This window comes from Chenopodium quinoa, unplaced genomic scaffold (assembly GCF_001683475.1).
Source record: "Chenopodium quinoa cultivar QQ74 unplaced genomic scaffold, ASM168347v1, whole genome shotgun sequence".
In the NCBI taxonomy this organism is placed as follows: Eukaryota; Viridiplantae; Streptophyta; class Magnoliopsida; order Caryophyllales; family Amaranthaceae; genus Chenopodium; species Chenopodium quinoa.
Window position 1 is genome coordinate 3,123,723 of NW_018742616.1, and position 14,904 is coordinate 3,138,626.

The window sequence follows — 14,904 nt, forward strand, 5'->3', positions numbered from 1 at the left end:
TCTACAATCGCAAAGATAACAAAGTGTTTGTTGCTCCCGATGGTGTTTTTCTAGAAAAGAAATTTCTTTCTAAAAAGCCAAGTGGGAGTAAAGTGGTTCTCAAAGAAGTTCGAGACGAGCAACAAATGAATGTGGATAAAACCATGTCAGAGGCGAGGGCACATGAGTTTACTCAGTTGACAAGTTATGCGTTGGAGCAAGCTAATTCAACTAGCGAAACTCGTATTGTCCGACTTGAATCTAATTCATGCAAAAATCTTCAAAAAGTTGAAGAGAATATTTCTACTGTTGCTCCTACCCCTCGTAGGTCACTTAGAATAGAAACAAACAGTTTGTTGATGTTCTAGATATAAAAGTCAGTCTAGAACAAGTCTATAGAACCAAGATGAACTCCAAACAGTCAATGAAATTAGAGTTACTGACCTGTCAGGAACTTAGAGACTGTCAGAGTTCCGGAACCTAACAGGAACTTAAGTTTGCGCGTTTTTAAAAGTCGATTTTAATGATATATATATTTATTTCATACGTGCAGATCTTTTATGGATTTGGTTTTATTGAAAAATATATATTTTTTCTAATAAATCCCTTTTGGAAAAAAGGTAAGTTTGTTTGGAAAATATTTTAACTAAAAGATAAGTTTTGAATAAAATCTTATTTTATGGTGAGTATATCTTTTTATTATTGACAAAATTTATTCTTAACAAAAAGATATATTTTTGGAAAACTTATTTTTAGAAAATATCTTTTAAACATATCTTTTAGTAAAACTTATCATTTACGAAAAAAATTATTTGGGTGTACTATAAATATGCTCATATGTATTCATTCAAAGTTAAGGCTGACGAAGTGCAGTGGTCGTGCTTAATGGTTTTATCCTTCACTATGAAGCTAAATCAGTCCTCCTAGTCAAAGTTTCGGCCAGGGTTTGGTTTGAATTCGTCCAGTAAGTTCCGGACAGATCTCTAGTGTCCAGCATATTAGTTTTATCTCTTTATTCATTCATATGTATTTAGAGTTATTCTTTGAGATCTTGTAATGGAAAAAAGGGTTTTGAGTGTTTTATGTATTGGGGTGTGAGGGTTCGTGAGGATTCTCGTTATTTTAATTGTAAGAGTGTAAAGTGTAAGCTTCTAGTGTGAAGCCGAGTGAGCTTCTCGTGAGCGGCCGAGTGAATAGTACTCTGGGAATGCTGAGTGGAATCTAAGTCCAAGATTTAGGTTGGGTAGGATAGGATCCTATCGAGTAGCAAGTTAAGTCAGGAACTTGTGAGAAAGGTTTGATTGTAATAGGTTGTAACTAGGAGTGTTTGGCCTATTATAGTGGATTGGTTTGGTTTTAAATCCCTTGGAGGATCGAGGTTTTACTTCTAGTTAGGCCCTGGATGGTTTCCTCGTAAAATCCGCTTTGCATTGTCTAAGTTCCTAACAACAATCAGTTTTATATTCTTCGAAAATTAGTCACTAAGAACATACTACAATTCACCCCTCCTCTTATAGTATATCATCCAAATAACAAATACAATTAGTCCAAGAATTGTTTAGATCCACAAAACCTTCAGGATGTGTCATGTACACAGTTTCTTCCAAAATCCCATTAAGGAAGGCGGTTTTGACATCCATTTGCCATATTTCGTAATCTAATATGCGGCAATTGCTAGGATAATCCAGACAGACTTAAGCATTGCGACTGGTGAAAAGGTTTCATCATAGTCAACGCCGTAAATTTGCATGTAACCTTTTGCCACCAATCTAGCTTTGTATACATATACATTTCCATCTTTGTCAGTTTTCATCTTAAAAATCCATTTGCAACTGATAGGTGTGTAACATTCGGGCAAATCAACCAAGTCCCAGACTTGATTTTCAAACATGGAGTCCATATTGGAATTCATGGCCCCTAACCATTTAGTAAAGTCGGGACTTGTCATAGCTTTCTTGTATGTCGCTGACTCATCATCCATAACTAGGACTTCCTGATTCTCGATTAACAAGACACCAAGGTATCTATCTGGTTGAGATCTTTACCTTTGCGACCTACGTGGGGCGATAGGTTGAGTATCAACATTGTTGGTTTGACTCAGACTTTTATCAACAGGTGCTTCCAAAGCCCTTTGATTGTCAGGTTCCTTTTGTTGTTCATCCTCGAACTTCATCAAGTTCGATTTTCCTCCCACTTGTCATTTTGGAAAGATGCCCCTTTTCTAAAAAGGCACCATCTCGAGCAACAAATACTTTGTTCTCAAATTGGTTGTAGAAGTAATAACCCCCTGTTTATTTCTTGGATACCCCACAAAGAAACATTTGTCAGATTTTGGTGCAAGCTTGTCAGACATGAGTCTCTTGACATATGCTTCGCAACCCCAAATCTTTATTAAAAGACAACCGTGGAGGTTTCTTCGTCCATATTTCATATGAAGTATTTTTGACAACTTTTGACGGAGCACGGTTCAGTGTTAGTGCAGCAGTTTAAAGTGCATGTACCCAAAACGATATAGGAAGATCGGCTAGAGCCATCATGGATCGAATCATATCCAACAAGGTTTGGTTCCTCCTTTCAGACACCTCATTCCATTGTGGAGTTCCGGGAGGTGTTAACTCTTAACGAATACCATGTTCTTTCAAATGATTGTCGAATTCATATCTCAAATGTTCGTCGCCTCAATCCGATCGAAGGGCTTGGATTTTCTTTCCAAGCTGCTACTCTACTTGACTCTAAAACTCTTTGAACTTTTCAAAAGATTCAAATTTGTGCGACATTAGATAGACATATCCATATCTACTATATTCGTCCGTAAAGTTGAAGAAATAGCGATAATCTTTCCTTGCGGTCGTGCTCATTAGCCCACACACATCCGTGTGAATGAGTCCCAATAAGTCACTTGACCTCTCTCTTAACTTGGAGAAAGGTTACTTTGTCATCTTACCAAGCAAACAAGATTCACAATTTTCAAATGACTCCAAGTCAAATAAATCAAGAATACCTTTGCAAAGAAGTTTCTTGATGCGCTTGATGTTTATATGGCCTAGACAACAATGCCATAAGTAGGTTTTATTCGGCTCATCGGTCTTAACCCTTTTAGTGGTATGTTAAACATTATAAACTTGTTTGTCTAAAGAAAGCACATATATAAAGACCATTTTCTGAACGTGTCGTACCATAAAAAACATTGTTAAGATAGCTAGAACAACAATTGCCCTTTATCTTGAATTCAAAACCCTTGGCATCCAACGCCGTAATTGAAATAATGTTTCTAGTGATACTTGGAACATGATAACAATTGTACAATTCTAAAACAAGGCCCGAGGGCAAAGACAAACTGAGTGTTCCTACGGATAAGGCTGCAATCCTTGCTCCATTGCCTACCCGAAGTTTCACTTCTCCCTTCGCTAGCTTCCTACTTCTCTTTAGTCCTTGAGAATCAGAACAAAGATGTGAGCCACATCCGGTATATAATACCGATGAAGCATTGCTAGAAAAGTTAAGGTCTATAACGTATATACCTGAATAAGAAGCAACATTGTTGTTCTTCTTATCCTCCTTAAGCTTGAGGCAGTCTTGTTTCCAATGCCCCTTCTTCTTGCAGTAGAAGCATTCGGAGTTGGACGGAGAAGAAGCTACCTTCTTTTGCTTGTCGCCTTTGGTAGCTTTTGGCTTAGGCGAAAAGGTCTTCTTGCCCTTCCCCTTGTAGCCCTTCTTCTTGACTGATCGCTTGAATGGATTTCCCTTCTTTACCATAAGCATGTCATGCTTCCCCTCATCCTTGAGCGTTTGCTCGGCCTGCTTCAACATCCGATGAAGCTCTGTGAGGGTTTTCTCCATGCCGTGCATGTTATAGTTCATGGTCATATCCTCTATGCAGCGAATGGAGAATAATGTTAATTTCCATCTTGGTCAAGTACCTCGCATCGAGCCTCCCCAGGTTCTCGAATAATTTAATCATTTTGAGTACATGCTGGCTGACTGGCTCTCCTTTCTTGAGCTTGCTCTTAAGGATTTGCCTATGGGTCTCAAACCTTTCGGTTCTAGCCTGCTCTTGAAACATATTCTGAAGCTCAGATATGATTTTAAAATCCGTGTCCTTCTCCAAAAATGTCTTTTGAAGCTCCGAGGACATTGTGGCTAGCGATGCATTTGACATCCCGATTGGCACTTATCCATCGGTTTAGGGCAGCCTAAGATACCTCCTCACTCGGAGCGAGAGGCATCTCCTCATCAAGGACATACTCCTTTTGTTCTTGCATAAGAACAATCCTCAAATTCCTTTGCCAATCATGGAAGTTGGTTCCGCTCAACTTCTCCTTGTCGAGAATTGAGCGGAGAGAAAACTGGTTTTTGTTGTTAGTAGCAGACATTGTTCTACAAATGAAAAGAATTGCAATGAATACCCATTCATAAACCAATAAGTTTGAAAATATACTTGCAATTTTCAATTTTATTAACGTTTTATTCACACATTTATAAGTTTGTCCCATTTAGGCGAGAATAAAATGATTCCAAGACCCCCAAAATCAATAAGTGGTTAAGCATGCTTGGGCTTGTCTTAACACTTATAATTTCAAGGTAAGCAATCCAATTGCTAATAGTTCCAAATTATTCTTGGTTTGATAAGTTGTCGCATCTAATGCTTTCATGAAACTTATCTTGTTTACCACAATATCTAAGGAATCCTTACTGATGCTCACTACGCCAATTTTATCATTTTACAGCGCTTAAAATTTCTTTTTATAGCAGTTCTTGAACCACTATTAATCGCTTCGCTATAAAAACATAAGATGCCTTTTAATAGCAGTTCAAAAAATCGCTATAGTAAGTGCTTCTAGGTTGTACATCATATCTTCTTTTAATAGCGTTTTTGTAAGAACCGCTATAAAAAGATTTCATATTTACAAAATAAATAATTAAAAAAATGCAATTTTGTGAATGTAATATCACACATTTACCGCATGAATATACCTAAATATAACATCAAACCTTAAATAATTATGAAAAAAATAACATAAAAATATGTTTATGCATAAATTAAATTTAAATAATGGATATTCCCATAATACAACCAATACAATCTAATAATCCCTAAAAAAAAAAAAAAACCTAATACAATCTAATAAAAACATAACAAAAATTATACTAAGGTAAAACTAATTCATCTATAATGTTCATGAAATTTATTACGGATGTACATTCCTCTAATCTATGTACTAGTTATGGGAAAACTCAATCATCTTGCTTGGCACCTTAAATTCAATCGCACTTGATCAATCTTGATTTTGGTTGTAACTTAAACATGAACCTGAAAAACAAATGTTGATGGAAAATTTTTGCATTACAAACAATATACATATGAATAATATGATAAATACTACAATAAAAAACTACTAGTAAGTAGTGAATAATAAATCCCAAAATGTACTAAACTACTAAAATGCACAATTAAGTCATGAAACAAATTAGAACATCCTAGATCTAGGGCTTGTAAAACTAATCTAGCTAACTAATCCATATCAAATTATCAATCAACAATTCAATTCCAAAAAAAAAAAAAAAACCCCACAAATTCAGCAGTTATAAACCGAAAACAATAAGATTAAGATGGATTGTTCATACCAATTTCAAGTGTCATGCTTTAACCAATTTGAATATTTAGGGACCCCAATTTTGTGATGACACTGAAAAGAGGAAACATAAAAGTTTAATATACATATTTTGTGAAGCAAAAACAGAAGCTTCACAATTAATTAGAATCAGAAACGATACCCGAATTTTTGATACCTAGATCAAAAGGCTAAGCATAAGAAAATTGAAATAAAAAGACAACTAGAAAATTTGTTTCTAACCGACTTAGAGTAATGAAATTTTTAATAATGAACAACGACCATGAATTCAAGGTGAGAAAGTAATGTAGACAAATGAAGGTTTTTATTTCGGTTGTATGTACCACAAATATGGGCGGAATCACTGATAGGACGTCGTCAACCTATCAAGAAATAAGACCTAACTCGATCCTACTCAACTAGTAGCAAGGGCAAGAAAGGGTCGAACCCATGAGAGGCGTTGAATCAACCACCAAATGTTATTGTTTAAACAAGCTAGATTAAGTCGGGGGTTTTAAGTTGGTATTACGTCACACTATTCTAATTCAAATCAACTAATTCTAAGAGGTGATTAACAATATTAAGAAGGCCTAGGGCATGGGTTACACCACTCAACTTCATCACGGACCACAAGTAGCATGCATAGAAATGGTGATTTAGGGGATAAATTAGGGGAAGTTATCAAATGCACCCAACTACTCTCTCAAGCTAGAGGGATTACTTGACATCAAAACCATAACCTACTCTCGTGATTATGGGCAAGAAACAAGTGTTAAAACATCCTCACGATAACATGCAAATTCCCTTGACTAGAAATTCCTATTCTCATGGCAAATCAAGTCAATCAAGCATAAGGGAGCTTCCTCAAGTTCATCTCTCGATCCTTCGTTGAGGAAGCTAGATAAATAATTCAAGCAATGGCCAATTACAAGAATTAACAATGAAACCTCTTAAACTCAACTAATTAACACCCCACAATTAACAAATTAGTACATGCAACAAGTGTTGGTGATTACATTGAGGGTTCACCCAAACCCTAGAAATTAGACTACTCACAATCCATGGAAGTTAAAGCAATTAAAGATTTCAAGGAATTCATGAACAAATTAAAACTAAGAATTAAGTAGAATCTAACAATTAAACATGCAAAGAACAACCAAACAATTAATAAAAAGCAAGAATTAAAGATATAAGAGAGAAAGAAAGAGTAAGAAAAATTACTAGAAGCTTCAATAATTGACTAACAATGGTGGAACTTGTCTTCTACAATGATTGGATTGAAAAACCTTCAAAACAAGAACTAAAATCTATGCTAATTTGAGGATTTTGTGTTTCAAACTAAGAGGGGTATGAAAATCTGGAAAAATTGGGAACCCCTCTAAAATGGTCCAAAGGGGCTATTTATATTACCCCCTAAAATAAGAGGACGGTGAAAACAAGAAACGGGTAAACTGTAGGTCTGCACGGACGTGCTGAAGTTGGCACGTCCGTGCAGACCAAGGCAGAAACTCAGTTTAAGACGACCTGCTGCAGCACGGGCGTGCACCTTTGGCACGTCCGTGCTGCATCATCTGCACGGACGTGCAATATTTGGCACGTCCGTGCAGGCCTTGGCAGAAAGATGGCTTCAGGTCTGCACTCCTGCACGGACGTGCAACATCTTGCACGGCCGTGCTGCCTCATAATCACGGAAGCACGTCCGTGCTGCATCATCTGCACGGACGTGCAATATTTGGCACGTCCGTGCAGGCCTTGGCAGAAAGATGGCTTCAGGTCTGCACTCCTGCACGGACGTGCAACATCTTGCACGGCCGTGCAGGGTCTTCTGGGCCCTTTTCTTCGTGTTTTCTTCTACGATGCTCTTGTACTTGGATTCTTTCCATCATTTCCTTGCTTCTAACCTCGGTTTGGTAACCATGGGCTTCATTTGGTCGTCTTTGGACCTAAAATCTCAACAAAAACACTAACAACCCGTGAAGCATAGGATACACAAAAATTGCATAATAATAGGGTAAAAGTGAACCAAAACACAAATTTGTTCAGGTAAACTAGGTTCAAATACGGCCTAAAACCGCATAAAATAGCAAGTTATCAAATCCCCCCAAGCTAAGCTTTTGCTCGTCCTCGAGCAAACTAGTCATGACAAAACAAATAGAGGGAACTAACTTGTTATAGAAGGTTGAAGCAAAAGTTAAACCAAGAAAGGGTAGGCATACACAATAAACCGAACGATCACTTTTAGCAAAAGTGAGAAGCCGTTTAAACCTACAAGTCGCCTAGTAGGACGAGTCCATCTCTCGTGAGGGTTTCCAAAGAGAATCACCCACAACTCCCACAAACACAACACACGATTTTTTTATTTTTTTTTATTTTTTTTTTTATAGCCCAAGTCAACTCATCGGGATGTGATTCAAAAGCAAGACAAGTGAACAACTTTCAAGAATTACCAATCATACAAATGTACACATGAGTTGGGGGTAGAGAGGAGAACTAAACAAGGTTGCACTAGGATACTTCCTTTGGCCTTTTACTATTTCATTAGAGCACACCTAGATATTCCAAAGTTGTAACAAGCCCTCTTTCGGTTATAAAATCTCAAAATGCTAGTCCACCTCCCAAAATGCACACCCAAGGCCCCTTAACTACACTCTAACTCGGGAATTTCATAAGAAACAACAATGCAAACAAGGTGTGGGAGGCATCCACGAGTTGACCTCTAAAGAAGAGATTTTTTTTTTTTTTTAGAAGTTTTGGGGTAGTTTTTGTTCTCCCCTTTTTTATGCTCTTCTTTTTTTTTTTCAATTTTCAATGCCCTCGCCTCTTTTAACTGTGAGCGGCTCTTTCTTTATTGAGAACGTGTGGCTTATTACGCCACTTATTACACATGATACAAGTAGAACCAACTCCCTAATAGAGTTTCATTTCGGGGAGGAAAGGGGACACATCAAGGGCACAAGGGACCACAAATTTATTCAAACATATCCTACTTGAGCAAATTAGACAATATCTTATACTAGGCGTGCAATTGAGCATTCATTGGCTTTCATTTCATATACTCCAATGCAATCAAGATTAATAGACCTCTAAATGACCCCCAACTCGTGCACACACTCTTCTAAAAAAAACTTTTACTCATCACTCAAGAGTCAAGCAAGCAAAACATATAATCGTCATATGAGTTTCATCCTTGGGCACTTTTTCATCATTTTTTTTTCATTTTTTTCTCTCTTTTTTTTTTTTTTTTTTTTTAAGCATAAAATAACTATACATCTAAATAAGGTATAGGAGAAGTATTCACAATGTAAGCAATTTGGATTCAAAGGGTTTGGATGTTAGGGAAATGGGAATAGGGGCATGCAAATCAACATATACGTACGAGAACACAGCATGCACCAATGGTAAATGAGAAAATACTCCCCCCCCAAGCTATCATAAACATTGTCCCCAATGTTGAAACAATATAAGCACAAAGAGAAGGGGAAGGAGATACTAACTCATTGGTTCGGGCCCCCTTGGGAGCTCGAACCCCCGGGGTAGAGATGGTGATATTCATTGCGGAAGTCGCCCAATTCCGTTCAAAGACCTTCAAAGCTTGACCTCATTCCGTCAAAAGAAGTCCTCAAGTCTTCATTTGACTTCCTCATGGTCTCAAACTCGGAAGTCATGCGGGCGAAGTTCGCATTCATATTAGCCATCTGCTGCTCGAAGGTGAGGAATGGGTTGCCTTCACCCATGCCCTGACCTTGGTACCCCTCTTGGTACCCTTGTTGGAACTCGTACTGCTGGTGAAATTCTGGTTGTTGCTGAAATTGTTGTTGTTGATGATGTTGTTGTTTCTCTTGCTGCTCTTGCCCTTGTTCCTCTCCCTCTTGACCGGGAGCCCAAGGGAAGTCCCTCTCAAAGATCCAGTTCGCCTGGTTGTAGATGGCGGTGGCCTCGGGGTCGGGTAAGTAGGCATAGGGGCGCCTACTCACCAACCACAAATAGGGGTGGTTCCCCTCTACATCCGTGAGCCATTTCATGGCTCTCAGCGACTGCATATCCAACTGTGTTGGACCTGGAACAACCTGCTCTTCTGCAAAATCAAGGTTAAGAGCAGCAGCAATTATAGTAATCATACCACCTATGGTGATGTTGCCTGATCCTGTGGCAACATCTTCTAGGTGGTCCATAAACCAAGACCCCACATTTAAACTCGTACTACCCTCACTCAGATGCCATAGAAAGTAAAGCTCTCGAGTAGACACGACCCCTGAACTGTCTCCCCTAGCAAAAACTGTGTTCGCTATGGTACGCTGGGCGATCCTAAAGGCAGGATGAATAATGGCTGTGGCCTTATCAGTTCTAGGTTTATACCCAAACAGCCCTGTGATTCTTCTCCAAAATTCACCCGCCATATAGTTACGGGGTTGCCTATCCTTAGGCCCCATAGTTCCAGAAACAGGCCACCCGAAAGCTTGGTTAACTCTCGCTACGGACATTCTATGTTGGGTATTCATGAGCTGGAAGGTCATGTAACGGGGGGATCTTGTGGTGTCACGGTGCACACAAAGGGAGGAGAGGAATTCTAGGGTCAGTCTCCTATAGGTTAAGGCATGAAACTCTAGCCAAGAACCTAGGTCGGCTCCCTCGAATAACATTGTGATGTCAGCTCCTACCCCTAAGGCGTCCGCCACTTCACTATCATAGAATTTGGTGGGTGATGAGTGACATTTATGTTACCCTTAGGGGTAGTGTATTGGTCTCTTTTCTCCTATTTTTCTTAGGGTTTCTACCTCTTTTCTCCTCTTATGGCTTCCTTTTCTTTTATGGATGAAAAGTATGCTTATTTGCGCTTGTTTTGATAATCTTTATGCATAATTTCATCATCCCCATGCTCTCGTGATCCTTGCTATCTTTTGCAGGTTCCATGACGGTCCTAAGCACGGTAGGAGGCCCCTTGGCAAAGTATGGAGGCATGGACAATGACAAGAGGAGCAAAAGGGAAGAAGAGGAAGCAAGAAGAGGAAGCAAGAAGAGGAAGTTCAAGAGGAGGTTTGGCCGAACCTCTAAGAGGTTCGGTCGAACCAAGGTGTGGTCAAACTTTTGAAAAGTTCGACCGAACCTCCAAGGCAGTTTCAACCAAGTTTTCAGCATGTTTACAGGAGGGGTCGAACCAGGAAAGTTCGACCAAACAAGGATCAGGGAGGTTCGACCGAACCTACCCTGAGTTCGGCCGAACCTACCATGAGTCCGACCGAACCTACACAGAGTTCGGTCGGACCTTTTCCCGTTTCAGCTGACTTTTTGCGGAGCTTCCTAAGCAATTTTGTAAGGGGTATAAATAGATTTTCTTTTGCTCATTAAAAAAGGAGGAGATGAATTCAGTTTAGAATAGTTTTTAGGTTAGTTTTAGGTTTTAGAGAGAGAAACTCTCAAATTTTGGAGAGAGAAAGTGAGGAGCACAATGGTTTTCATGGATTTTGGATAATCAAAGGAGGAATTTGATGATTTGAAGATCTCCATTTTATATCAATGAGCATTTCTTACTCTCTTCTCTCTTTATGCTTTATTAATTGCTTTGTTAATCATGTTTGAGTAGATTTCCTTCTACTAGGTGTTGAGTGAAGCTTTGTTATGGTTAATTGAGTTATTTGAGATAAATTTGATGATAATTGTGTGATTAAATTGATTGAATTGATGTTGGCATGTTGTTTGTTTTAGATTGGATTGATCTCCCATGATAGCACACTTAATTGCATATTGGTTTTAGTTTGACAAGGGATTGTGAATTAGAATTGATATATTTGATTGCATTTTGGGTAATTTTCTTCTATGCACCTAGTCAATGAGGGATCTAGGCTAGGAATTTGAGAGATTACTTTTGAGTGTAGTTAATTCTCATTATAATTCTTTCTTTGCATGATTGATTATCAAATGGATTCTCATTAGCTTATTAATTGTTCTAAGTGGATCTTTTCCCCTAGTAGACTTTATCATACCTTGTTCTTTATATGTGTTTTAGTGTAGTTGTAGTGTCCACTATCCATAAACCAATTTCGGCGTAGCTTAAGCATTAGATCGAGAACAATCCAACATTACCGTTCCTTGTGGTTCGACTCCGAACTTACCACTAGACTTGTTTAGGGGTTAGTTTTAGGATTTATAAATTTATTTGATTGAGTGTGGAATGTGCGACCGTTTTAACGCCCGTCAGTGGGCTTGACTCGCCTCCTACTGATTTTAAGGAAATTGGCCGAAAAGGCCTGGTCAGCGAAAACTATTCCCATTGTGTCCACTTGCGGTGGATCAACGGGAGGAGGAGGCGATGGGTTCCTAAATCTAAGGGAAGAGGTGTTTCGGGATTGGTTTCTTCTTGGCATGGTTGTTTTTATTTTGTTTTATTTAGAATGACTAAACCCGCCACACAAAGAGATCAAGACACTAAACCAATTCACCAAGTAATTTTAAGGTCAACAACCCAAGACTTAGCCACACCAAAGGACGCCACAAAGAATAATCCACACAATCACAAAAACTCACAAAACCTAAACAATTAATCCTCACAATATTCAATTAAACCCATAATGCTTTACATAAAAGCACAAATACTCAACAACTATCAATTCAACCAAGATTGCAAGCAAAAATAAGCACAAAACAACAAGTTTCAAGTATGGAAATAGTAAGTGGAAGGAACGATTATACCGAGCTTAACGTGGGTGTAAAACCCGCAAATGAACCTTCCTAGCCTTCCTTTCCCTAGCTTGAACCTTTTCCTTCAACCAATTGTTAAAATTTCAATCCAAAAGAAAACCCCCAAATTGATTTTTTTCTTCTTAGGGTTTCGGTTAATGGGTGATTTTTGGGTTGAAGATTGGAGAAAGGAGTAGTATTTTGCGTTTTTGTTGAAAAGGAGTGTTGATTATGGTGGGAAATGTTGAATTTTGGGTGAGAATTTGAGTGTTTGAGGGTTGAGAGGAGGAGTAAGAGGGGTTAGAGAGAAGGAGGAGAACCGTGGGTTTGAGAGGAAGAACAAAAAAATGTGGCTTGTTTCTTTTTTTCGAGCAGTTTCGGCCTTGAATACTTGGTATGCACGGACGTGCAGCATTGGCACGGACGTGCAGCTCAAGTCAGAACGTGCTTAACTTTCTGCCTGTAAAAGCACGGACGTGCCATTATCGGCACGGACGTGCTGCTTTTGGCACGGACGTGCTTAACTTGGCAGAATACTTCTCAACTTTCTGCCTGTAAAAGCACGGACGTGCCATTATCGGCACGGACGTGCTGCTTTTGGCACGGACGTGCTGCTTTTGGCACGGACGTGCTTAACTTGGCAGAATACTTCTCAACTTCCTGCCTTCCTAAACACGGACGTGCCATTTTCAGCACGTCCGTGCTGATTGGCAGGCACGTTTACTCTCCTCTTTTTTTTTTATTTTTTTTATATATTTTTTTTTTTGAGTAAAATTACTAAAATACTTGGGTTGCCTCCCGGAAGCGCTTCTTTATTGTCACTAGCTTGACCATATTACGTTTTCAATCACGAGGGATATCAAATTCATCTAAATGAACTACCTTTGTTTCTTCTTGCACGAAACCATCGAAGTATGCTTTCAACCTTTGGCCATTAACTTTGAATGGTTCACCTTTGTCGTTGGAAATCTCAATGGCACCATATGGGAATACCTTTGTAATGGTGAAAGGGCCACTCCATCTTGATTTTAGCTTTCCCGGAAACAACTTCAACCGGGAGTTAAATAGCAAGACCTTGTCACCCTCCTTGAACTCTCTCTTGTTGATGTGCTTGTCGTGCCATGCTTTGGTCTTATCCTTGTAGATCTTTGCACTCTCATATGCATCTAACCTCAACTCTTCCAAGGCATGGAGGTCAAGCATCCTCTTTTCTCCGGCGGATTGGATATCAAAATTCAAGGTTTTGATAGCCCAGTGCGCACGATGTTCCAGTTCCACCGGTAGATGGCATGATTTCCCATAAACGAGCTTGTAAGGGGTGGTGCCAATAGGAGTCTTGAAGGCGGTGCGGTAGGCCCATAGAGCATCATCCAACCTTGATGACCAATCCTTCCTTGACCTATTCACCGTCTTCTCTAGTATCAACTTAATCTCCCTATTTGAAATTTCAGCTTGACCACTTGTTTGAGGGTGGTAAGCCAATGACACCTTGTGCCTCACTCCGTATTTTTCAAGGAGAGCCTTGAAAGATCGCTTTGCAAAGTGCGATCCTCCATCACTTATTACGGCACGTGGCACACCAAACCTAGGGAAAATGACTTTCTTGAACAACTTGACCACTACCTTAGCATCATTTGTAGGAGATGCAACCGCTTCAACCCACTTTGATACATAGTCGACGGCCACCAAAATGTATTTGTTCCCAAAAGAGGATGGGAAAGGTCCCATAAAATCTATTCCCCACACATCGAAAATTTCCAGCTCTAAAATGTTATTCAAAGGCATTTCATTCTTTCTTGACAAATTACCGGTCCTTTGACACCGGTCACAAGCTTTAACAACTCCCCATACGTCCTTGAACATAGAGGGCCAATAGAAACCGCATTGCAATATTCTCGCCAATGTCTTGTTAGCACTCATATGTCCTCCACAAGGTGAGGAGTGACACATTGTGATAACTTCATGAATTTCATCGTCGGGGACACACCTTCTAAAAAGACCATCAACACCTTGTTTGAAGAGCAAGGGGTCATCCCAAAAGTATTGGCGGACATCATGGAGGAACTTCCGCTTTTGTTGATAGGTGAGGTCGGGAGGAAGGATAGAGCAAGCCAAGTAATTTGCAATATCCGCAAACCATGGGGCCGGGGCTTGAATGATTGCGAATAATTGATCATCCGGGAATGAATCATCAATTGGCAAAGCTTCAATTTCACCTTCTACGATCGGTAGCCGTGAGAGATGATCGGCTACTACATTCTCGGCACCCTTCTTGTCCCGAATTTCTATATCGTAGTCTTGTAAGAGCAAGACCCACCTAATCAACCTTGGTTTAGCGTCCTTCTTGGACATCAAGTACTTCAAAGCCGCATGGTCGGTGAAGACTATAACTTTGGTGCCCACCAAGTAAGACCTAAACTTTTCGATAGCATGGACGATGGCTAGGAGCTCTTTTTCAGTCGTTGTGTAGTTTCTTTGTGCTTCATCAAGAGTTTTGCTAGTGTAATAGATGGCATGGAGCTTTTTATCCTTCCTTTGCCCAAGCACAGATCCAACGGCATAGTCCGAAGCATCACACATGAGTTCAAAAGGGAGCTCCCAATTCGGTGGTTGAATGATGGGAGCCGTGATCAAAGCT

The 14,904-nt window shown here is 39.5% G+C and overlaps 1 protein-coding gene across 1 annotated transcript; it reads right to left on the reverse strand.

The window, feature by feature from the left end:
* Positions 1–361: 361 nt before the first annotated feature.
* LOC110721326 lies at positions 362–3,828 on the reverse strand. Its single transcript, XM_021900464.1, has 2 exons — positions 3,501–3,828; positions 362–372 (listed from the first exon to the last, which is right to left on the reverse strand). Exons 1-2 carry the CDS (start codon positions 3,826–3,828, stop codon positions 362–364), a joined length of 339 nt encoding a protein of 112 aa, XP_021756156.1.
* Between the last annotated feature and the right edge of the window lie 11,076 nt (positions 3,829–14,904).